The 23,425-nt window shown below is 42.4% G+C and overlaps 3 protein-coding genes across 4 annotated transcripts; 2 read left to right on the forward strand and 1 right to left on the reverse strand.

Moving 5' to 3' along the window:
• The first annotated feature begins 7,699 nt into the window (after positions 1 to 7,699).
• On the forward strand, positions 7,700 to 8,716 carry LOC127770100 (cysteine-rich receptor-like protein kinase 6). The gene has a single exon (XM_052295775.1). The coding sequence runs from the start codon at positions 7,776 to 7,778 to the stop codon at positions 8,550 to 8,552; it is 777 nt and encodes a 258-aa protein (XP_052151735.1). The 5' UTR covers positions 7,700 to 7,775; the 3' UTR covers positions 8,553 to 8,716.
• A 3,250-nt stretch (positions 8,717 to 11,966) lies between these two features.
• On the forward strand, positions 11,967 to 16,146 carry LOC127770098 (protein EMSY-LIKE 3-like). 2 transcript variants are annotated; one of them, XM_052295771.1, is made up of 10 exons: positions 11,967 to 12,222; positions 12,938 to 13,137; positions 13,243 to 13,352; positions 13,452 to 13,671; positions 13,751 to 13,873; positions 13,971 to 14,039; positions 14,966 to 15,208; positions 15,286 to 15,348; positions 15,465 to 15,528; positions 15,791 to 16,146. In XM_052295771.1, the coding sequence occupies exons 1-10, from the start codon at positions 12,183 to 12,185 to the stop codon at positions 15,859 to 15,861; spliced, it is 1,203 nt and encodes a 400-aa protein (XP_052151731.1). In that variant the 5' UTR covers positions 11,967 to 12,182; the 3' UTR covers positions 15,862 to 16,146. The 2 variants fall into 2 exon arrangements, with proteins under 2 accessions (XP_052151731.1, XP_052151732.1); XM_052295772.1 differs by having other exon boundaries at positions 15,794 to 16,146.
• A 392-nt stretch (positions 16,147 to 16,538) lies between these two features.
• On the reverse strand, positions 16,539 to 20,708 carry LOC127770099 (probable protein phosphatase 2C 45). The gene is made up of 8 exons (XM_052295773.1): positions 20,415 to 20,708; positions 19,235 to 19,362; positions 18,761 to 18,859; positions 18,515 to 18,670; positions 18,075 to 18,161; positions 17,904 to 17,995; positions 17,091 to 17,165; positions 16,539 to 16,995 (listed from the first exon to the last, which is right to left on the reverse strand). Exons 1-8 carry the CDS (start codon positions 20,474 to 20,476, stop codon positions 16,846 to 16,848), a joined length of 849 nt encoding a protein of 282 aa, XP_052151733.1. The 5' UTR covers positions 20,477 to 20,708; the 3' UTR covers positions 16,539 to 16,845.
• Between the last annotated feature and the right edge of the window lie 2,717 nt (positions 20,709 to 23,425).

Raw genomic sequence — 23,425 nt, forward strand, 5'->3', positions numbered from 1 at the left:
CATCATCATCCTCTCCTCTCTTATGTGCTAGGTTTAATTTTGTGTTTTTTTTTTCATGTTTTGAGTCTGAGTTTAATTTCTGGCTTGTAAGTAGAATTTTCTTCTTTTCTTCGTATGTTTTCAGAGTTTCAGTGGTTCGTTAATTTGCTGATTTAAGTTGGCGCTATTTGTGAGCACGGCCATGGAGGACAGTGATGGAAACAACGAAGGCTCGCTCGCCGAACCTAAACATGGCATTTGCTCATATGCATGCCCTTGATGATCACAATCGTACTGTGCACTGAGTCCTCCATGCTCTTAAATTTGTGCTGTTTCGTTTTAGTTGCCTGTTTTATCTGATGGTTAGATAAAAGAAGTCCAAAAATTCAGACATTCAGTGCTGTCTTCCGAGTTTTTCTCCCGACAGTGTTTCTCCGTCCTTTGTCTCGTTTTGTTTTTAGTGAGGATTCTGTTGGGGCTCCTTATTTTTTTTTTTCGGTTTTGCTAGTATTTCACTTGCGACAAATTTTTATATTTCTATCTTTTACTTTTTCGTCCATAGAATCTTTATATTAAGATTTGTGTTCTTGTATATCTAACTTATAGTTATACTCATTTACAGTGCACTTATACTCAGTTACATAGCACTTGCATCCCGTTACAATTCACCAAAATTAGATTTTTACAATAGTTCTTTTCTCTAAATTTACGATTTTTGACATATTTGTCTCTCTTTTTTGTTATTTTATTTAAAACTAGCTATATCCATTAGTTGAAAATTCTGTAAGATTTGAAGACATAAATTTGTCGAAGTATCAATAGGTAGTCTTTTTTTCAGTTATGGATTAAAAAACAACAGCCTCTACATCCTCTAGGTTGGGCCTCCTTGATATGCTTTGGAACAATAAAAAAAGACACGAATATCAGATAAGGACCTAATATCAAATAATTTATCGAAGTATCAATAGGTAGTCTTTTTTTCAGTTATGGATTAAAAAACAACGGCCTCTACATCCTCCAGGTTGGGCCTCCTTAATATGCTTTGGAATAATAAAAAAAGACGCGAATATCAGAGAAGGACCTAATATCAAATAATTTGTCGAAGTATCAATAGGTAGTCTTTTTTTAAGTTATGGATTAAAAAACAACGGCCTCTACATCCTCTAGGTTGGGCCTCCTTGATATGCCTTGGAATAATAATAAAAAATAGCATGAATATTAGGGAATGACCTAATATCAAATAATTAGAAGAGGTGAGACTTTGAACCCAGGTCGTCTAGCCCATCACCTTATGGAGCTAGCCGAAAAACCCCTGGACGTTTCTCGCCTTGGAATAATACGTAGGGATGGAAAAAAAAAATCAGGCGATCGGAATCAGAGATCCAAACCATTAACCAAGCCTCTCTAGTGTCTACATCTAAAACTTATGGTCACCTTAATCTGAAGACTGTTCATAATCAGAATGAACAGTTAGAAGGACCTCGAGTCATCGACTAAACCATTTGGCAAGGCAAGGCAAGGATTCTGATTCTGCCTTCAGGGGACAAGGATTCTTCAGTATTGTTCCAAAAAAAAAAGTTGTAAAAGGAAAAGCAAGAATTCTGACCAGCAACTGTTTACGACCATCTTAACAAACCGATGTGGCACATTGTGATTGAATCTTGGATCGAGGCTCTGGACTTCCCTTCATCAGTTCATCCATTTTGTGGTAATTTCAGATTCAGATTCTGGAGTAATGATCGTGATCCGTACGTTGTGATGGGCATGGAGACAGATTTTGAAGGAACTACGTTGCTTGGAGAAAATTTTCACGATCGCTGAGGCTACGTTGGCTCTGGTATGAGTGGACAAGTCTAGAAAAACCTTGGATAGGAACCCCGCCGCCCTGCAATAACACCAATCAGACACTGTTCGCGGCCGCCACCTAGAGATGGCAATGGGCCCCCGTTCACCGTTTCCCCGCGGTGAATTCACCTATTAGGTGATGGGGATGGTTAATATATATCCACCATGGTGAATGAAATGGTTGCATAGTTATCACCATCGAGGATGACGGGGGCAGGGACGGTGAAGCCCCGCCCCTCATGGTGACCTGACTGAGGACTAATTCTAGACTTTTTGACGTTTTGGTCCATAGTATTGAAGCCCAATTAACACGGGTATATAAAGCCTAACCCTAGTCAACCGGTCAACCAACAATCCCACATCCAAAATTCCAAATCCTCCAGTCCAGATCGAGCACAGCTGCACGGAGCGCCTCTTCTCCGGGCCCACGGCGCCAACTCCTCCGGCAGTCTGGCACTCTGGCTCTCCGCTGCAGCCACACCGCCACCGCCAGCCGTTCCAGACGCGCGCGCCGCCGCTGTCCCATCCCCTCCGTCAGGCGTCGACGCGCCGCCGGGAGCCGCCCGGCGCCTGCAGCCGTCGACGCGGGCGCGGCGCCAGCAGCCGTCGTCGCGCGGCCGGGAGCTGTCGTCGCCGCGTCGCCGGGAGCCGCTGTCGCCGGGAGCACACCATCCATTGGGGAGCCGCCGTCGCCTGGTTTGATATCTAGTGTGCTGATTTGATATTTAGTGTGCTGATTTGTTGATCCATGAGTAATAGTTGTTGAGTGGATTATTTTGGAAAAATATTGATGTGTTGTACTGCTCAAGTGTTGATTTGTGTTTCTTTGCATTTATATATGGTTTGGAGTTTGGACTTTAGAGATTAATATGTTGTTTAACGGGGGACTGGTTCACCACGGGGAAAAATTCACGGCGTGGTGATCGGGGCTGGTGAAAATGTACCCCCATCGTGATTGACGGGGCGGGGACGGTGAAATTTTATCCCCGCGGTGACGGGGGACGCGGATGTAACCCCCGATGGTGAATTCACCATTGCCATCTCTACCGCCACCAAGGTAACGGTTGGAGATGGACGAAAGGCAAAATTTTGGAAATCCAACTGGATAGGAGATCAGCCGCTGAAATATCTAGCCCTAAACCTTTTCAAGCACTCCAAAAGGAAGAACAGATTGATTCTTGAGGCAATAGCCAATAATGCTTGGATCGAAGATATCCGCGGAGGGGTGACAATACAGTTGCTTCAGGAATATATATACTTATGGGAAGTGCTCCACAATACAGGAGATGTGATCCATGAAGGGCTGAGGACACAATCCTCTGGCGGTGGTCAGCCAGCGGCATGTATACGGCAAAATCAGCATATGCCATGTAGTTCATGGGCAAAACAATTTCGGAATCAGCTGAGCTTGTATGGAAGACTTGGGCGCCGGGTAAACACAAATTCTTCGCGTGGCCGTTGGTGCAAAATATAATATGGACGGCATATCGATTGCAATGCAAGGGCTGGCCAAATAATTACTTTTGCCAACTCTGTTTTAGAAATCTTGAAACAGTACAGCACCTCTTCATGGAGTGCCCCTTCATACAGCAGGTATGGCTGGACATTGGTCGCAAGATCAGGCTGTCACGTTTCCTCAATATGACCATAGACGATACTCTCCTCAATTGGTGGCGCGAGCAAACAGATGAGACAGAAAAGTTGCAACAGAAAGGGCTGCGTTGAGTATTCTTGACCACGCTTTGGTAGATTTGGATAGAAAGAAACAATTGCATTTTCAGAGGCACTGAGTCTACGTCGTCGGCACTTGCTAGCAACATCATAGATGAACTTCATTTGTGGGAAATGGCAGGCGCCAAGGGAGTGCAGTGAATTATGTTAAGAGAGTACGCTTCTGTTTTTCTAAAGGGTGCAGGCAGGAATAGGGAATGTCTCTCCTGCCTTTTGTATAGTTTTGTTTTCTTACTTCTTCTATAATATAAAACTAGCTCGCTGGGTTCTTTAAAAGAAAAGATTTTGAAGGAACTCGCGTATTCTGCTAAGGCCCGGTACGAGCTGACAATGTTGTTGTATGCTTGAGATTATTTCTCTCAAAAACATTATATAAGATGCTATTATGCCCAAATATTTCATGGTCCTTGTCTAAAAAATGCTCCAAATTTCCAGCATCTGCTTATACATACGAACATGTACATTTTTTCTATACTTGCTCTGCCCCAAACCGTTTCTGGATCTGGGAACGTGTCCGTGTGCACACACTATACATGCCAACTAGTAATAAATATCACCAAATATTTTAAAAAATAAATAAAACTTTACATGCACTTTTAGTACTATTATCTATTTATAAGATCTTGTAACGCCCTGCAAATAATTAGAGAAAAAAAGAAAAAAGAAAAAGAAGAGAAGAAGGAAAAAGAGCAAAGCTAGCTAGCAGGCCAACCCATGCAGCCCAGTAGCTAGCTGGCCCAGCAATAAAAGGCAGCCCACAGTAGCATGCAAGCAGCAGCGCAGCAAGCACAGCAGTACAGCGATGTACTGTAGCAAAAAATAATCCCACCTCGCCAATTCAAACTGAGAAGTACAAGGATGAGCAGCCCGAAATTTTTCGTTGAAGTGTGGTCCAACCGAATAAGATAATCCGATACTATTTTCTGGCCCTGGCTCATCATATATATAACACTCATATGGGACACCAATACACAAAATCACTCAAATTTTTAAAAATTTTCAAATTGTGAGTATATACCTAGTTATAATAATTCGATTCATACCTATACCTATCAACAAAATAACTCAAATTTTAACTTTATTTCACAATCCATGATTACATACCTAACTAATGTATGAATGCTATATACTTAGAATCAAAATCTAACAAAAACAAGTTCAAATTCAGTTCAAACTTGCTTTGAACTAGTTAGTAACAAAATAACTCAAATTTTAACTTTATTTCACAATCCATGATTACATACCTAACTAATGTATGAATGCTATATACTTAGAATCAAAATCTAACAAAAACAAGTTCAAATTCAGTTCAAACTTGCTTTGAACTAGTTAGTAAAGTAGTTAATGTTAATACCTAAGTAATTGAAAAAGTTTCATACTCATTTGAATTGGGTATATACTCAATTTCAACAATCGTGCCCGGATACCATAGAGCACCAAACAAATTTAATATATATATATATATATATATATATATATATATATATGTATGTATGTATGTATGTATTTTTTCTATAATTTTCGGTAATAATTAGTTGGTGAGAAAGATGCATAGACAAAAAAAAATCTGTCATGGCTTCTCTTCCAACCTTACAAAAAATCAGTCTTACTAATGTCTACATCCTCCATAAAAAAAACTATTTTTGAATTTAAATCTCGACATAGTTTACCAATGTTTTTATTATAGAGGGAGTAGTTGTGTACTCTACAGTGACAAGATTAGAGTAGATAAACAAAATCAGACCCTTACACAGGACACAACGCAATCACTATCTCACTGGTAACTACAGTAACAATGGCTGCAAAGTCAAGTTGCTCAACCGAACATACAGAGAACTTCCTCCGTTTCAGGTTATAAGACGTTTTGACCTCAATCAAAGTTAATTTTTTTAAAAGTTTAACTAAGTTTATAGAGAAGTAATATTAATATTCTAAATTAGTTTCATCAAATAAATAATTAAATATATTTTTATAATAAATTTGTTTTAAGTTGAAAATGTTACTCCTTTCGTCCCATAATATAAGAACCTAGTATGGGGATGTGATATTTTCTACTACTATAAATCTAGACATGTTGCCTGTTCAGATTCGTAATACTAGGAAATATTCAATCCAGTCCTAAATTCTCATATTTAGGGACGGAGGGAGTACTCCTTTTTTCTACAAACTTAGTTAAATCTAAAGTATTTCTTATAATCTGAAACAGGAAGAGTGGATAAGTAATGATATCCACGTAGTGCATTGAACGTAGGGAAAGCTATCCAGTTTCCGGAACAGTACAGTTCCCTTCCTCAACGGCGGAGCAGGATTATGCATGATAGGAGAGGGTGGCCAGTCAAGAAACAATAAAAACAAAACACATGTATAATATTAATTATAAGCGATATATGGCGTGTATAGAAAATTGAGGTACGGTGTCATTATATATTGACCATATTTATTACTTATAAACCATTGCGTTATCCTCTATGTACAAGCAATCAGATTTCGTCAAAATTGTCAGGATCACCTGACCCCGACATGTTCATTACTTGTGCTAGCTGTTGAATGCTGATGCTTGCAAGATGGTCTAAACTCTGAATTTGTTGATGGTTTTTAACTATCAGTTTGATATATTATGTCACGTTTTGCAAAATATCCACAAGTACTGACTGGGTTTCGGACTTTCGGTTAGGTACTTGACGAGCAGGCATAGGTATATTTGTTCCATTTTAGACCCGGTAAGCTTGTTAAGACGTATTCCTATTCCACCGAAACAATTCAGTTCGTTGCCATCTCTACTTTAGACCACTTATTAAAACCAGATCATTTAGTATATAGAGGATATCTATATGTTAGATTAGAAGGATATCCGTGTAGGATCACCGTTCATTCCGCATCCAATGGCAGCACTGGTTCCTAGCTTCTCGTCAGTCGTTCGGCCTAGCTCAGAGCCAAGTAGCCAACCAGAGGGAAACGCCGTTACAAGAAACCCCGTCGTTTTGCTGCAGGCTTCTAGGCCAAACAAAACGGAGGAGAGGTTAGAATTGATGCTGCCGTTGAATGCAGGGTAAACAACGATCCGGACCTTTGATGTAGAAATCCTCTTCATCAGAAGACCTGGTTCCGATTGAGTAAAATGGGTTCTCACGGTTAAACCTTTGCATAGATCCAGTGGCGAATCTAGATTGTAAATTGAGGGGGTGCTCGTGTATAAATATGTCAGTATGACTGAAACAAAATAAGATATGTCAATTAAGTATTTTCGGATGAAACCCAATCGCATATGATAAAAAGACAACACATTGCTTTTGCCATTTTAATTTGCAGCTATATTAATTTATACACACAAATCTATTAAGAAATTGGTATGGTATACTTATAGCATATTTGACATTGGTAATTTAATTTGGTCATTGAGTGCTTGAGGTAGCTTTCCTTGCCATACAACTAGATTTAAGCTAAATGCTAATTAGAGTCATTAGTTGCTAATTATAGGAAGGGATCATGGAGCTGGGGCTTGCGCACTGACAAGCCCCAACACTGGATCCGCCGCTGCATAGATCCCATAGAAACGTAAGCCCTTGTTAAAGTAGTGGTCGTTAAACCACAGACCATAGAACGTAGCCCATGACTCGAACAAAAAAAAGAAGATAGATTAAGTAGAGTAATTAAGTATATCCTTTTGTTCTAGTACATCGGAGACGGTGTTCAGTTTGGTGACTACAAATTAAAGTAGAATAGCGAAATATATTCACTGAATGTGCGCCTGTGCGAGTGCGACGAATATAACTAACAGTCAATGCTGTTCCTCTACAGACTACAGTTCGTCTGAAACCAGCGAAATCCGACTAGGCAACATTGAACTAGTGCTATCAAAGATCAGCGCAGCTGCCGTGCGTGGTTCTCTCATTGGCTGGATCGATGTTGAAATCAGAACCAACGGTTTTGACCGGTTTCTTAAACAGTTAAACCCGTACATAAAATCGGCGCCAATTCAGCTTGTTTTGTGGAACTGTGTGTTTAGTTATCGGCAAATAGCACACGCCAAATTGCCAACTAGCTAGCTATCTCGACAAATTAGAGCCTCATCCAAAACGATAGGTTGGCGATGCGTGTCGTCCAAAACTACCGTAGTACGTTACCGTACCTATAAATACGCATGCAATGCTCGACGCTTTGCTGCACACACATCGATCGCTAATCCATCAACCTATAGCTTAACGATCACTGCCATTGCAATGGCGCGGTGCACTTTGCTCGTTCTCCTCGTGGCGGCGGCGGTGGCGGTCGTCCCGCTCGCCGCCGGCCAGCCGTGGGCTACCTGCGGCGACGGCACGTACGAGCAGGGGAGCGCCTACGAGAACAACCTCCTGAACCTGGCCCTCACCCTCCGCGACGGCGCCTCCTCCCAGGAGATCCTCTTCTCCACGGGCTCCAACGGCGCCGCCCCGAACACCGTCTACGGCCTCCTCCTCTGCCGCGGCGACATCTCCCGCGCCGCCTGCTACGACTGCGGCACCAGCGTGTGGAGGGACGCCGGGAGCGCGTGCCGCCGCGCCAAGGACGTCGCCCTCGTCTACAACGAGTGCTACGCCCGCCTCTCCGACAAGGACGACTTCCTCGCCGACAAGGTGGGGCCGGGGCAGCTGACGACCCTCATGAGCAGCACCAACATCAGCAGCGGCGCCGACGTCGCCGCCTACGACCGCGCGGTGACGCGGCTGCTGGCGGCCACCGCGGAGTACGCGGCGGGGGACATCGCGAGGAAGCTGTTCGCGACGGGGCAGCGGGTGGGCGCCGACCCGGGGTTCCCCAACCTGTACGCGACGGCGCAGTGCGCGTTCGACATCACGCTGGAGGCGTGCCGCGGCTGCCTCGAAGGCCTCGTCGCCAGGTGGTGGGACACGTTCCCGGCGAACGTCGACGGCGCCAGGATCGCCGGGCCGAGGTGCCTCCTCAGGTCGGAGGTGTACCCGTTCTACACCGGCGCCCCGATGGTGGTGCTGCGTGAGTAGGCGCTGGCCATGCGTGAAGCTAGAATAAAATGGCACAAATTAAGAGTGTTCCACCAGAATAAATGTATTGTATACTGAATAAACCTGCATGCAGGATATCTATCTAAGCTGTAACCGGATTATACTATTGTACTATCAAATAAAAAAAAGTGTCTATATGATTATATATCATCGTTAAAAATTATAGCATATTCTTACGCTCATGGAGTCAGGATCGATCGATATATATATATATATATATATATATATATGGCAACATATCCTATGCACACAGGCCCTCACGTGTACACACGTGCACACCAACTAAAAAATGTCACCAAAAAATCTAGAAAAAAATCATACACATACTTTCAATTGTATTACACCTAGGGTTAAAATCTTAACGTCAAATTCATTATATTTTAGCCGTAACAAAAAAAACAAAAAATCTGACAGTTTTAAGGTTGCAATTTTGTCAGAATTTTATCTTTTTTGTTATTCTCTATGTAGAATGAATTTGAAGATGCGACTTTGCACGTAGATGTAATACTATTGAAAGTATATGTATGAATTTTCCTAGAATTTTTTGTGATAATTTTTAGTTGGTGTACACGGTGTGTACACGCGAGGGCCTGTGTGCATAGGATACGCTCCCTATATATATATATATATATATCAGCAGTTCAGCACTATCTATCGTAACTCGACGACACGTGTATTGGCCAACCATCTGGAATTGTTGTTCTAACCATACTAGCTTGACCAAGACGTAAATCTCGAGCTATTAATATCAACTAGGTATCATAAGTAATAAGTAATTGGATCCCGATTGTTTAAGCCTTTTATAACCAAGGTTCGTTAAAGAGAAATGACCACAATGAGTCAGACTAAATAGAATTGGATCCATAAATGGATCCAAGTTCAATCCTTTTATAACTAAGGTTTGTTAAAGAGAAATGACCACAATGAGTCAGACTCAACAGAATTGGATCCATTCCTAATTGCGATAATTAGGATACTCTTGATCCCTCTCACACCCTCTTTGAAGGAGAGGTGTTTAGTTTCCGACTTACTTCATGTATTTTATAAACTAGTAATATATCTGTGCTAACATTATAGCGATATTTGTTAATGCCAATAAAAAAAATCAAAAGAACCAAAATTTCTTTCTTTTGAGGTCAAGCTGAGGTGCCTGCTGATACATCCCTGAATGTGTACAAGCATGGGCTGAACAGGCGGCCTGGTAAAAAGAAAAAAAGAGCCCGATTCAGCATGGGTGAATGAATTGGACCGGCCTGCTAAATAATGAAGCCAATAAAAAAAATGGAACAAGTCTATTTTACCTCCCTCATCTCTTGCCCCTGATCAAATCATCCCCCTTAACCGCAAAACCAGTTATAACACCTCATCTATCAAAACTGGTGCAAAACTGGGTATAACATCTCCGGTTTTTAATGTTTGACACACTTGATTTTAGGTGTCTTGGATATACATTGGACCATTTGTCTTATTTAATTTTATTGTAAAAATATAATTCATAGTAAGAATATGTTTAATAATAAAAATCATAGTAAAACAAAAAAGCACGAGATTTTTTAAAGAGTAAAATGTATGGGCGGCCCCTAAACTTGTAAGGCTATGTCATCTAGGTCCCCAAACTTAGAAAATACAATTTTGGGTCCCTAAACTCGCTTAGCCGTACATCACCTGTCTAAATTGCATTTGAGCCAGTCTACTCGCCGACGTGGACTGCCAATGTGGAGGGGTGGGGACAGCTAGGGTGTCAAATATGCAAAGAACCCCCCTATTCCCTCATCCTAGAAATCATATCGAATCCCCTGTCCCCATTTTTTCCCCCACCATCCTGAGCGACGAAATCCCTAGCAAGCTCTTGTTCGATTCACTATCCCCTTCTTTGATTCCCTAGTGACGCTGTGACGATGTCAAGATCAACTGGAGCTGCGCGCGATTCGTCATGTCCTACCATGGCTACAGCACCAACAACAACTCCGTCGGTGTGTGGCCGTCGTCGGCAAGGTTTACAATACCGCTGGTAACCGCGCGGTTACCGCGGTTACCGGCCTTACCGTGGGGGTACGGTAATAAAAATACCGCGGTAACCTCCTTAAATTCAAATAAATTAAAAAATAATTTAAAATTTTGATAAATTTTGCATAGTTTCGTACGGTTTTTCACGATTACCGCGGTAACCATGCTTACCGCCGGGGCGCGGTAACCCCGGGCCCGGCGGTTTGGGAAACCCTGGTCGTCGGATCCACCAGGAGCTCGACGACACCAAGCTCAGCACCGTCGCCTAGCCCGAGCGCAACTACATGTCCTACAACTACTGCGCAAATGGCTGGTGTGGTTACATGGAATCCCGTTGATTAATTGCTCTTAGTACAGCTGAGAATAAAGGCATCATCTTTTACATCAGGTTATTTCTTCTCTCCTGTTGTAGAGCATTGGTGTCTTGCAAGCATTTTGAGTTTACATGTGCAAGTTTTTTCATTGAGATGGAAGTGGATGTGAGTTTTGGTATTGGGAGGATCAATATAAGGAGTATTTGACAAATACAGGACATCTTGGCTCTTGCAGCTTCTGGTATCCATGCAAAATGTCCAGCTCCTGTTGTGCATGTTCAGAGAAATGCATTGGTTGAGCTGGGTTCAGACTTCAGAGGGACATGAACATGCTGCAGAGCAACTTGTTAGGACTGAAATGTGTAGTAGCTTGTTGTGTATTTGTTGTGGTGACCAAGATGTGTACTACCTTCAGGCTAGTTGAAAATGTGCAATTATCTAAAATGTACTGAAAATGATATCTGACGAATGAAATGATGAGGGAATAGATTTTTTTTTCATATTTCACACCCTAGCTGTCCCTGCCCCTCCACGCTGGCAGTCCACGTCGGCGAGCGACCAGGTCAAATACTATTTGGACAGGTAATGTACGGCTAAGCGAGTTTAGGGACCCAAAAATATGTCTTCTAAGTTTGGGGACCTAGATGACATATGTCTATAAGTTTAGGGCCCGCCCATATATTATACTTTCTTTTTTTTAAATAAAACGAACGAGAAGTTAACGGCGTTCAAGCATTAAAACTAGAGAGTAATTCACTTGCCAGACCTGAGATTAGTCTGGATGGACATGGACCGACAAAAGCCTACTTCTAAAGATGGTAGTACTAATTATGGGCCTAACTCGAGTCCAATGTGGAGTTGGACGCGGCTGGGCCGGCAGCTAATCTGGGCTTTGGGTTTCGCATCCCAGGCTGACACAGCTTCCGCCGCATCCCTCGCTCGGCCCGGACCTAAGCTCGAGCCGACGTTGCACGCGTGGGAGCCGAGCGGGGTCCGGCTCGAGCCCGAGCCGAGCCGAGCCGAGCTGAGCCGAGCAGAGCAGCGCGTGGCTAAACCTAGTCGTCCTCTCCTCCTCTCCTCTCCCCGACACGAGCGATTCCCATCGCCCCCCAAATCCCCATCCGATTCCAAGCCCTAAACCTCCCGAATCGGTCGAGGCGGTGCTCGATCCGGCCGCTGCATCTCCGGATTCGAGCGGGGGGCGTTGCCGCGGTGCCCGGATCCGGAGGAATCGCGCCGCGGCGGGTTTTCTAGGGTTCCACACCGTCGCGCGTCCCGGCGGGTGTTCATGAAGGCCATGGGGTACAATAACCCCTACGATTCCAGCGGTGAGTTGCGTCGGGTTAGGAGGATTTTTGTGCTGGTAGGTTTGGGCGCGCGCGGTTAAGCCCTCTCCAGGATTTGTAGTTTGTATGTTTTTTTTGTTTCCGTCAGATTGGTTGTCTGCTGCGTCCCTGCCTCGTTTCGATAACATGTGTCCTTTTTTTTCCTTCAAAATTATTGCTTCAGTAATATCGGTTGATTAGGTGCGTAGGTATTATAAGAAAAAAAAATGTTTTGTTGGCAGGTTATTGGTTATTATAAATTTGTAATTGAGGCGGTCAATGCAGTGAAAGACATTTATTTCATAGTTTTACTATGCATTTTATGAACCATGGCCTAAGACTCTGCCACTATGGATGAAAGCCTTTGAGACGAGGTTGGCAATAGTTGCTTCTGAAGTGGATCCGCTTACTGTGTTCTAATAAAGATGGACCTTTTTTTTTTTATCTTTCTGATATTATGTGAAGTTTTAAGGAAACCACTGTTTCTGTTTACGCGTTCCTGATCAACTAGAGAAAGATCCTGCTGCCAAACCCTTGGTGCCGACTGATGACATGACGTCGGCCAGCTCTAGATTCTGGCTTATCTTGCCAAATTGTGAAGCCCAATTGTTGTGGGCAGTTATTGAACCCTGTAGTTCACAAAATATTTATGTCTTTTTTCTCATATAGTGAATTTCATGTTATAGTGACTTGTCTGTTCATTCTATCAAAATTTCAGGGACTGACGACGATCTCCCTCCAACACAAAATAGAGGATTAAGAGTGCGATCTTTTAGTGCGAATGGCAGGGCATCTGTTATGCCATTTTCTTACATTAGGCCGCACAGTGATTTGGAGAGTGAAATACATCAGGTTGAGCAAGAGGCGTACACTGGTGTTCTTAGAGCATTTAAAGTGCAATCTGATGCTATATCCTGGGTATGTATGTATAAAAAAAAGAATCTTGTGCTAACAGTTTTAGTAGCCATTCTTTGCACATGCCTTTTTTGTGTTGAGAATAAAAAATGTATATTTTTTGTCCAGGAAAAAGAAAGTTTGATCACTGAACTCAGGAAAGAATTAAGAGTCTCTGATGATGAACACAGGGAACTATTAAACAAGGTTAATGAAGATGTGGCCATCCGCAGAATGAGGTCTTCATACAATCATTCAATTTTTGTTCATGCACATGTTTAAACCAACCATTTTATTTTTTTGTTAGTAATTTATTTATCCTTCGCAATATTTTGCAGGGAGTTGAGACAGGGAGGTGGATCCCTGAGTGCACAGCATCGTGGCAGCAGAATTTTTCATGATACAGAACCTGGCCCAGCTGCAAAGAGGCAAAAGACACCCCTTTCTATTCCTTCACATTCTGCTGGCCTCCAGTCCCCTGCGATGCCTTCTCCCTCAGTTCCTTCATCTACAAAGTGGGGACCATTTTCAGGAACAAAGGGCAAGAAGACTAGGACGGTGTGTTTTGAATACAACAAGTCATGTTTGTGCATTCCCATAGTAGTAATATCATGAGTTCTTTTTTTATGCATTACAGAATACACCACTCGCTGTGCCATCCGCGGATCCAACTTCATTGATTAACCGGAAAATTTATACAAGATGGCCAGATGACAATAACTTCTATGAGGCCACTATAACTGACTATAATCCTGCTACGGTTTGTTGTTTAATTTCACTATTATTTTTGCTACTTGCTGCAGATTTGCATTTTTGTCAAGTAAGCGAAGCTTATGGACACCCCTGATACTTTTCAGGGTAAACATGCTCTCGTCTATGACATGGGCACAGTAGCCCAGACTTGGGAGTCAGTCAGACTTAGTGATGTAAGCAGTATTTTCAACCATTGCCTTGTTTCTATCTGTAGATGTTTTTTTACTAATCCATAATAAAGTTTTTCTTTCTTGATCTGTGGCCGTGGGATATTCATATTTTTATGTTACATTTGATTTGTTGCAATGACAAACTAGTGACAGTCTGCTCGCGTTGATTTTTCTGTTGCTGCAGATTTATTGTCATAATTACGTTGATAGTAGTTCTGCAGGAAATTACAATAGTTTAGATGGCCTACCAAAACTATGTGATACCTTCTAAGTAACTCCCCTGGAGCAACTTGGAATATGATCTTAGTATCTTACCACTGCAGCTGATGATGCGGCAATTATTCAACAAATTGAGGGTCATGGGGGTTGAGTAGAAGCTAGATAAGATTTGGGAGAGTAAAAACTAGATAGGACTTTGGAATTGAGCAGCATGGCTAGTGCCTGAGTAGTCATGGAACTGGATGTAAAAGAGGGTTTTTATGACACCTTACACCCATTTTGCGATGAGTTTGTATTTTTTGTTCGCGGAGTCATTACCATGTGATGGGCCACATTATTTGCCTTGGTGGCAAGACCACCGTCAGGGCCGCCTTGAGGAGATGTTTAGATACGTTATTTTTTTCAAGTATAGTGGGTTTTAATGTTTTGTCGGGTGGGACAGTTTTAGAAGTCAAAACGTATTTTTTTCCTAAATTTTAGAACCTTTGGTTATCTAGGTTTCTGAAGCTGAACTGTAGTGTAACCGGTAGGAGTACTAAAATTTAGTTAGTTATTAGAGTATAGAGTTTGTTGAATGGCATGTCATCTGTTATAAATTTATTAAGTTTTACTTGTTTTTAGCTAGAACATGAAAATTGTTGAATCGTCCTGGCTAATTGCCACTATTTGTTTAACATTTAATCAAAAGAAGATGATAAATCATTTCTCAGTTGGCACCTGAAGATATAATATGGGACCTTGATGATCAAGGCATCTCAAATCGAGATGGTTGGGGTCCTCATCCTGGGATGAGGAGGCACCCAGGCAACAACGGTACAATGGCAATGGCAAGTAGGGGAGGAGGAAGGTTTTCTCGAAATGAGCCTACTAAGGATAGTGCTCCTCCCCAAAATGGAATTAACAGGAATATTGGTCACATTGATGTACCTAACACTCGAAGTGTTGTCATAGAGGTAAATTATCTCATGAGATCAGATATTATGCATTCAGATATTGGTTTTTTACCTCACTATTGTATGTTCCAACCCAGGTGGAGAGGGTTTTGTCCAATCCAAATATGGGTGAGATCGAAAAGGCCAAGAAACTTTTGCAAGTGAGTTGGCTTGTCTGTTGTTATGCAATTTTCTACAGAATTATGTATGATGGAGAAAAGCTCCTTATAGATATCCTTCGTCTGAGAGTTGTGAGGTCAAATGGTTGTCCTTGTAGGACCAGGAGCAGTCATTACTCGATGCTATAGCCAGACTTGACGATGCATCAGATAGTGAAAGTGGTAAGTTACTGGCAGACTCTACTTGCACTGTTAAATAGTATCTTTGAAGGGTGATGAGTATTAGCCACATTAGTATATTTGGTTTTTTTATACACAACCCAATAATTAGAAAGAGTGAAACCTGGAACTTCCAATTCTGCCCAAACATTGAGAAATTTTGGATGTGACTCAGTATGTTTTGATTGAAAATTTGTCAGTCTTTCAAATTTGTTACAGCTACTTCTCTTCAGCTATTATTCTAACTAGTCATTGTATGTTACAGAAGATATGGCCGTCGGGGCCCAAATGGTTTCTGCTGGTGATCACATGGGCAGGAACGGCGTTGCTTGTTAGTAACAACTGGCAAAGTGTTGGATTTTGAGGATTGTGTTTGTGAAAGCGCCTGTGTAGATCACCGGTCAAAAGAAATCATCGATGGGGCATTGGCATGCCAAAAATGGATGTACTGAACATGTCCCTGAGAAGGGCCTCTTCTTAGGCTGCGAAAAGTTCAGGTCACAAGGCGCAGGGCGCTTTTCCTTCAATGATAACGGTGGCTGTATTTGCCCTCTAACATACTTGAAGGAACTCTAATCATCTAGAAATGATTATTAACATTCCAAAACTGTTAAACCCTTTGCCACCATCTCCAATCTGTCTTTGATGATTAATCAAACGCTCCGATCTGTCTTCGATGATATCTTGTGTGGTGCCGGCTTCCCTGCCCTCGACACGGGCACGACACGCCGCAATTCTCGTCGGATCTCGATTCTCACCGCCGGACGGCCGGTCAGGATGGAGAGCTCCAGGGCGTCCAGCATCCACACACATAAAAAACATGCAGTTTGAGATGTGGTTGCTCTGCCATAAACTCTGCAATCTGAATCTGGTTCGGCCATGTAGAACAGCATGGATTCTCTACTTCTCTTCCAACCCACCAAACTGCAGAGATACATAATGCTGTCACTGTCTCACTGATGTCTACAGTAATAACAAGAATGGCTACAAAGTCAAACTTGGCTCACTGGAAGTGGAGGATACAAACAAATAAATAGAGGAGTAATATCCACGTACATTGAACCTAGGGAAACAATCCAGTCTCCCGTAGCAATACAACACGACCATCAAATCCAGGGTCAAAAGCAACGAACTATGGTGATCGGTCACCAGCAAACTTATTGTTAACCTAAGGCACACTCACCCTTCAGCTTACTTCAGCCATCAGAATACACGTATCCTACTCCGAGTTTCTCTCCATTTAACCCCGTGAGATTTGAATTAAAACATGTATACATGGTGGTACACAACTACATTGGGTAACTTTTACCAGTTGTTTTTTTAAGCATATCCACTACTCCCTTGCCCATGCAAGAAGCGCACGACAACACAAGTTATGTTGTCACTGCTCTCCCTCTTGTAGGCCTCTTGCAAGAGCTTCTTTGCAGCTTCTTCTGGGTCATGAATCGATCTGGTCATGTCGACAGCCTCCTGCATAAGAGCAAATGCAAAAGGGGGCTACATCAAGCACAAGGAATACGATTAAGATACATAAAAATCTTCTCTTTTCATTTTCTTGAATTTACCTCATTGGTTACTACATCCCACAGCCCATCACTTGCAAGAATGAGGAACTCGAGAGAGTGATCAATAACTTCCTCCTATGACCCACAAAAGCATTACTGAACAAGGTCATCATTTGTGAAAGGTGAATATAAAGGATGATTATTCTGAAGCCTAAAAAATTAACAACATATATTAGGAAATGGTTCTTCAGGTCGACTAAGAAGCTGGCAGTAGAACAGATCAGAAGTGCAGCTGTAAGACATTGATAACAAAAAGGCCAAAAATGAAACAATGCTGAAGACAAAATATGTCCCTGGTCGTTTATCATACCGCCCTATTAGTTTTGCTATGGAATATCTGGAAGTGCCTCAACAACAAAGTTTTCAGCAACTACGACAAGACGCTGTGCAGAAGACCTCCAGTGGTCCCATCGCAGCACAAATAGTTTTAGCTGGCAATGTATACTAGATTGGGGGAACAAATTTCTCGCACTTTGTAATATATAGGACCCTTTAGCTTCCACTCAGGCCCTCATCCCCCGTACCTCTTCACAATATGTATGTAACTTGGTACAAATTTTGATCAATAAAATGTTCAGGCTGGTAGAAAGCCATCCTTAATTTTTCCTTCAAAAATTTATGCCACAAATATCCCCTCAATAAGTATATCATGATTAAGATGGCAACTACTATCAATATCACTCTTGACATTCAATCCAATGACACAAGGGAATCATGATTCCAAACGTTCACCTACTGTCATGGTGATACCTACATATGCATTTTGAGAGGTAAGTAGACATAACAAACATTAAATTGGTCAGGATTGCATACCCGAATCTCAGGATCCACAACTACATACTGCTTTAAGAGTTTGTCACCAAAAGCGCGAGAAACAGCAAGCACACCACCAACACGCCATGTTCCTAAGGAACAAAATACCATCATTAGGAACACGATCATAGTCCATTCATATACAAAATAAGATAATGTAGTGCTTAGCACCTGCCCACATTACAAAACCTCCAGCATCTTCGATACGTTGTCGCTCATCTGTCTGATCAGGCTTGTGATCTTTTGAAACAGCTATAGCTGCAAAAAACCAGCAGAGCTTCTATGTGAAGAACTGATAAATTATCACAGATAACCTACAGATTATTTCTCATGGCACTCATTTCATCACCAACAAATCTTGATTCTCATGCCTGGTACAATGCAGATGCTCAGTGGTAAATACAACATTCTAACAAAACAAGCAAAAATATTCGTACCTTAAGAGAGGTCTCTATTAATAATAGAATATGCCAAACATAATCGGCTCTCTTGAATTTTTAAGCATACCATAAAAAAGAAAAAAAATAATGTGTCATGCTATATAAAGTCAGAAAGTATCAAGTAAATGCAACCAGGAAGCTGAAGAGATGGTACAGTGAACTGTCAATTACCATTTCCCCCCCTGCATATGATAGCCCTAGAGTCTCCAACGTTTGCAACAAAGAGACGGTCACCAACAAGGACAGCGGTTGATGCAGTTGATCCACACTGGTTTTGACTGCTGTCAGATTCTAAGAATTCACTGTCGGTACTTTTATAAGCATCATCTACAGCAAACAATATCACGTGGTAGTTCTGTCAATTCTATACACAAAACTCAACATCTAGTGAATTATGGAAAGAGAACAAACCAATACCTATTGCCACTTTGGTGTCACTGATGAACTTTGGATGCCTTAGAAGATGACTGAAGAGATTCTGTTTAACATACTCAGCTACTTTAGCACCACCATGACCTATAAAATGAACTGTATGTTTAGCATTTATTTTTCCTAAAATAAGCTCAAGAGCTTGGTATATCCACACTTCTAGTTCAATTTAAAGCATTGTGCCCTAGTATGAGTAATCTTTAAAACTTTCTCCATGGACTTCTCACCGTCATACTAGCTCTAACTGCGGAAATAAGAAATGTTACAAGGCAAATGAATTATTTTGAGCTTTTTTATACTATACAAGATTAGCAAAGGAAACATAAATGGTATGTTCTTTTGGTACAAAAGAGAAAGGTCTAAAACTTGGAAGAGTGTAATCTTAGAAATGTTCCTTTCTAAAATGATAAAGAATTATCAATGGGTAGAGATTATGCACGAATGTGACAAATTCATACATACCATCAAAAACTCCAAAAAGACCAATAATCTGCCCATCAACAGAGTCAATTCTTGTCTCGTAAAAGTCTTCCATGGAAGCCCTTTTACCAGGGGAGCTCGCATACCCATAGCTAAACTTACCGTTCTGGCTGGCAAAAAAAGAATGAGAAATGTTGAGCAAATAGGAGAGCAACAGTCCTAATAACTGCATTTACACCATAAAATCAAGCTACCATGACAACGTTGATTAATTGGAAATAGAATATTATTCACAAAGTCACTACTCCTAAACTTCCAGACGCAGCCAGATTGCAGGCACTACAATTATTACAGTTCACTGGTTCAAAAAGCTAGAACCGGTTGTGTTGTGTGGTGAGCTACAACAACATGACCTATTGTATATGCTGTTACTGAAAGAACTAACATGGCATGATGCAAGATCTCATATTCATAGAAAATGCATTTGAGAAATGAGGGAGACGAACTTCCAGCTTGCAACTAACAGTACCAAATGCCCAAACCGTTCATTACTCATTAGTTTCCTTGATCTCAACCCATAGAATGTATAAGCACATCTAAGGTGGCCTCTTACCTTTTGCTATCATGCCCATTAGGACGTGCTACACTTAATAATTCTCCAACGTAACATCACATAAGTTCATTTTAGTCTGTATTCAGAATAACCGTCCAAATTTATTCGACGCAACTGCTTATGCTCAGATCAGGTATGTAGCATATGAATATCCTACTTAAACGGACAACATAACTCCAAACTGGATTTATCTTGTTTATAGTCCCACCAAAAAGTACTAATAAAACAAACAAAAATGGGATTGCATAGCTTATCCCATACTCCAGCCTTGCTTTTGAGCTTAAACAGCGTGTTCAAAGCAAAGGAAACCCACGCGAGCAGTTATACGAAATTCGTGCGATGCAGCAAGCAACGTATCACACGCCTGGACCGTACTGAATTGATTAGAACTAAACATTCAGCCATTATCTACTAGTTGCCAGATTATCCATTATCTAAAACAAAAACTGCTAGTCGCCAGAGCTAAGCTAGACAATCGAATTGACTAGATGGAGTACTCCAAAAAAAAAAAAAAACCCCAGAATTCGGGTAAAGCAAACACGAATCAGACCCAAAAAAAATGGGCAAAAAGAGGACAGGAGAGGCGTCCCGAGAATCAATCGCTCCCACCTGAGGCCGCCGCCGCTGACCGGCGATCCATCCGTGGGGATCACGGAGCTCAAGTACCCCATATCCCCCCCCTAGATCACACGAACGCGAACGCGACCAGCTCGTCCGAATCCCAGCAGCAGCAGCAGCAGGGGGAAGCGCGCCCCACGAATCGGGCCCCTCGCGCGAGTCAAATTTGGCGGATTTGGGTTTGGGAGGAGCGGAGGAGGGGAAGGGGGCGACGGGATTGGGCCATTTTCTAGTGGAAGCTTCTCTTGCTTCGTCGGGGGAGGGTGATGGGTGTTTTTGCACCCAGGTCCTTGGTGTTCCGCGTATTTGCACCCGATAGAGGGTGAGGGAGTGTTTATATCCATCATGTAAAGTTTTGGCTTGTCACATCGAATACACACGCACACAAGTATTAAACATAAATTAATAACAAAACAAATTATAAATTCTACATGTAAACTGTAAGACGAATTTATTAAGTATAATTAATCTGTCATTAATAATGTTTAAGCACCATATTACCAAATCATAAAATAATTAGGTTTAAAAGATTCATATCATAATTTAGACACAATCTATGTAATTAGTTATATTTTTTTATATTTACTAATATTTTATTAAATATTCGATGTGATTTGGTGAAAATTTTTGTCAGCGATGTATACGGGCCCTGAGATGCCGTGCCGTGGCGTGGCTATGCGAAAAGCGCGAGGTCGATGGGGTGAGGGGCTTTTTTTTTTTTAAGTGAGCTAACATGGCTCGTCGTGGTTTTCTGCGGGATCCTTCGAGAACATCGATGATGGATCACCGTCCTCCCCGTGTGGTGGCGCCACTGGATTCGTGCGTTGCGTGCATGTCCGCTAGTTCATTTATCCCCTGCCGCCCCGTACTAGTGACTAGCATACCGTATTGTTTAACTTCGACATCGAGTTGCGGAGGCTCACGCTCAGAAATTCAACAATGGTGTACTCAATGATGGGGTATTTTCGATCATCATCTGTATCTGGTTAGGAAAAAGAGCAGATGATGGAGTACTACGTAAGCTCTTTTGGTTGAAGCCTTTGTCAACCTTGTCAAAATAATTGATAATGCTCATGGGTTTTGGGTTGAGTAAATAGAACATGTCGCAAATCCAAAATCTATAACAGATCAAAGAACAGTGCAATAAGTATTATTTGGAAAAATAGCATGTGTAAAATCCTTTTGAATATAGAAGTAGCGGAGAATTAGTACGTAATATATACAAACAGTAATGCAAACTGAAATGAAATACTCTCTCTAACAAACATTCAGACTGGCCGTCTCGGTGGATTCGAAGTGATGGTCTCAACTCTCATCTCTGCTACATGCTACTCCTACCTTCATCCTAGAATATTACTATCTAGGATGAGCAAAATTCCTAGATAGCAATACTGCTAACTGCTGTGTAAATGTAATACTGAACTGTATTCATAGACTTGTTTGAATATTTCTTGGCACGCGTCTGTAGGATCGAGATGTCGATTAGAGGGGGGTGAATAGGCGATTTAAAACTAAATAACACCTAATCAAAACTAACCTAAGTTGCTAGGCTTGGTGAGGGTGAACTCTAACTAAGCAACTAAGTTATGTTTTACAAACCTAGGGTGATAGTGGCTCAATTATATCTCAAGGAAAGTAAATCACACTCCTATGTCAAAGTTTTGCAATCCTAGGATGATATGATCTCAAGTATGTCTCTAGAAAAGTAAATTGCACAAATGTAAATGCGACAATCAAATGAGACAAGGAGACAAGAGATTTTTCACCGAGGTTCGGAAACTCGCTGGTTTCCTACTCCCCGTTGAGGCGAGCCCAACTCCACCGCTCAACCACGAAGCCACCGCACGCCCCCTTCGTCAAGGGGTGGGCAACGCGGGAGCCGGCCCACGGAGAGGACTACCCAAGCCTCGATCACTCGGGGTAGTTCTTCCTTCACTCCGAAGGTGGTGAACTCCAACCCACTCACAAACCGGCGCCGGGCCTCCTCCACAATCTTCTCGGAGAGGTCACCGGGCAACTCCTCCACAAGCCGTCTAGGAGGCGGCAACCTCCAAGAGTAACAAGCAATTACCCGGCGTGGAGATGATCAAGTGCCACACTAGCTCTACAATGAAAGCAAATGCACTTGACTCTTGGCTAAACAATCCTCTAACATACTAGATGGATGAACACAAAGCTCAAGTGAGTGTGAGAGAGGTGCATGGGGTGTATGCAATTGAATTGGGTGCCAAGAGAGCCCCCTTGCTGCTGGTGGGGGAGTATTTATACACCCACCCACAAAAACTAGCCGTTGGGGGCGAAATCCCCCAACTCTGTGCTCTGCTGGTCTGACCGGAGGTATGTGGCCGGTTAGACCGTGCTACTCTGCAACGGCTAGAAAACTAGCCGTTGTAGCCTTGTCAGAGGGCCCCATCGGCCTGGCCGGTCAGACCGACATGGGGTGGCCGATCAGACCGGCCTCGGCTCGGTCAGACCGCCATCGGCTCGGTCTGACCGAATACGGCTCCGTCGGCTCTGTATCGGCCATCCCGAGCAGCACCATCCCGGCCTCCAGGGGGCCGGTCTGACCGCGCATGTGCCGCCGGTCAGACCGCCTTCTTGGGGCCGGTCAGACCGGCCAGGGCACGCCGGTCAGACCGCTACTACCCTGTGAAGTCCCCTACTATGTGGCCGGTCTGACCGCCCCTGGTCAGCCCGAACCCAGTGAAGTGTGTGTGTGTGAAATGTGAGCACAAGTCTAAATGCATAATGACCTAATGTGGCAATTAAAATCATCTCTTTACTAGGTCAATACCCCTCTTAATAGTACGGCGAAACTAAAAATAAACTAGCAAATTTGATCGCCCTACACCTCGATCAATTCTAAATTAAAGCGCTAGTTTTACCGTCTTCTTTCCCTTTGCTTTGCGCCGTCAATTTTAATCCATCGATAATCATCCATGCGCAGATTCGACGTGGACCTAACTTAAAATGTATAGCTCAAAGACAACGGTTAGTCCACA

This window comes from Oryza glaberrima, chromosome 4 (genome assembly GCF_000147395.1).
Source record: "Oryza glaberrima chromosome 4, OglaRS2, whole genome shotgun sequence".
Classification (NCBI taxonomy): domain Eukaryota; kingdom Viridiplantae; phylum Streptophyta; class Magnoliopsida; order Poales; family Poaceae; genus Oryza; species Oryza glaberrima.

What these genes read in the sequence shown, in the direction of transcription:
- LOC127770100 (XM_052295775.1), top strand. Translation starts at nt 7,776, where the DNA reads ATGGCGCGGTGCACTTTGCTCGTTCTCCTCGTGGCGGCGGCGGTGGCG.
- LOC127770098 (XM_052295771.1), top strand. Translation starts at nt 12,183, where the DNA reads ATGAAGGCCATGGGGTACAATAACCCCTACGATTCCAGCG. An exon ending in GTGGCCATCCGCAGAATGAG is followed by an intron (nt 13,353 to 13,451) that starts GTCTTCATACAA and finishes AATATTTTGCAG; the next exon opens with GGAGTTGAGACAGGGAGGTG. An exon ending in AGGCCAAGAAACTTTTGCAA is followed by an intron (nt 15,349 to 15,464) that starts GTGAGTTGGCTT and finishes TTGTCCTTGTAG; the next exon opens with GACCAGGAGCAGTCATTACT.
- LOC127770099 (XM_052295773.1), bottom strand. Translation starts at nt 20,476, where the DNA reads ATGGGGTACTTGAGCTCCGTGATCCCCACGGATGGATCGCCGGTCAGC. An exon ending in TCTTTTTGGAGTTTTTGATG is followed by an intron (nt 18,860 to 19,234) that starts GTATGTATGAAT and finishes TTCATTTTATAG; the next exon opens with GTCATGGTGGTGCTAAAGTA. An exon ending in TTGTGGATCCTGAGATTCGG is followed by an intron (nt 17,166 to 17,903) that starts GTATGCAATCCT and finishes TGTGGGTCATAG; the next exon opens with GAGGAAGTTATTGATCACTC.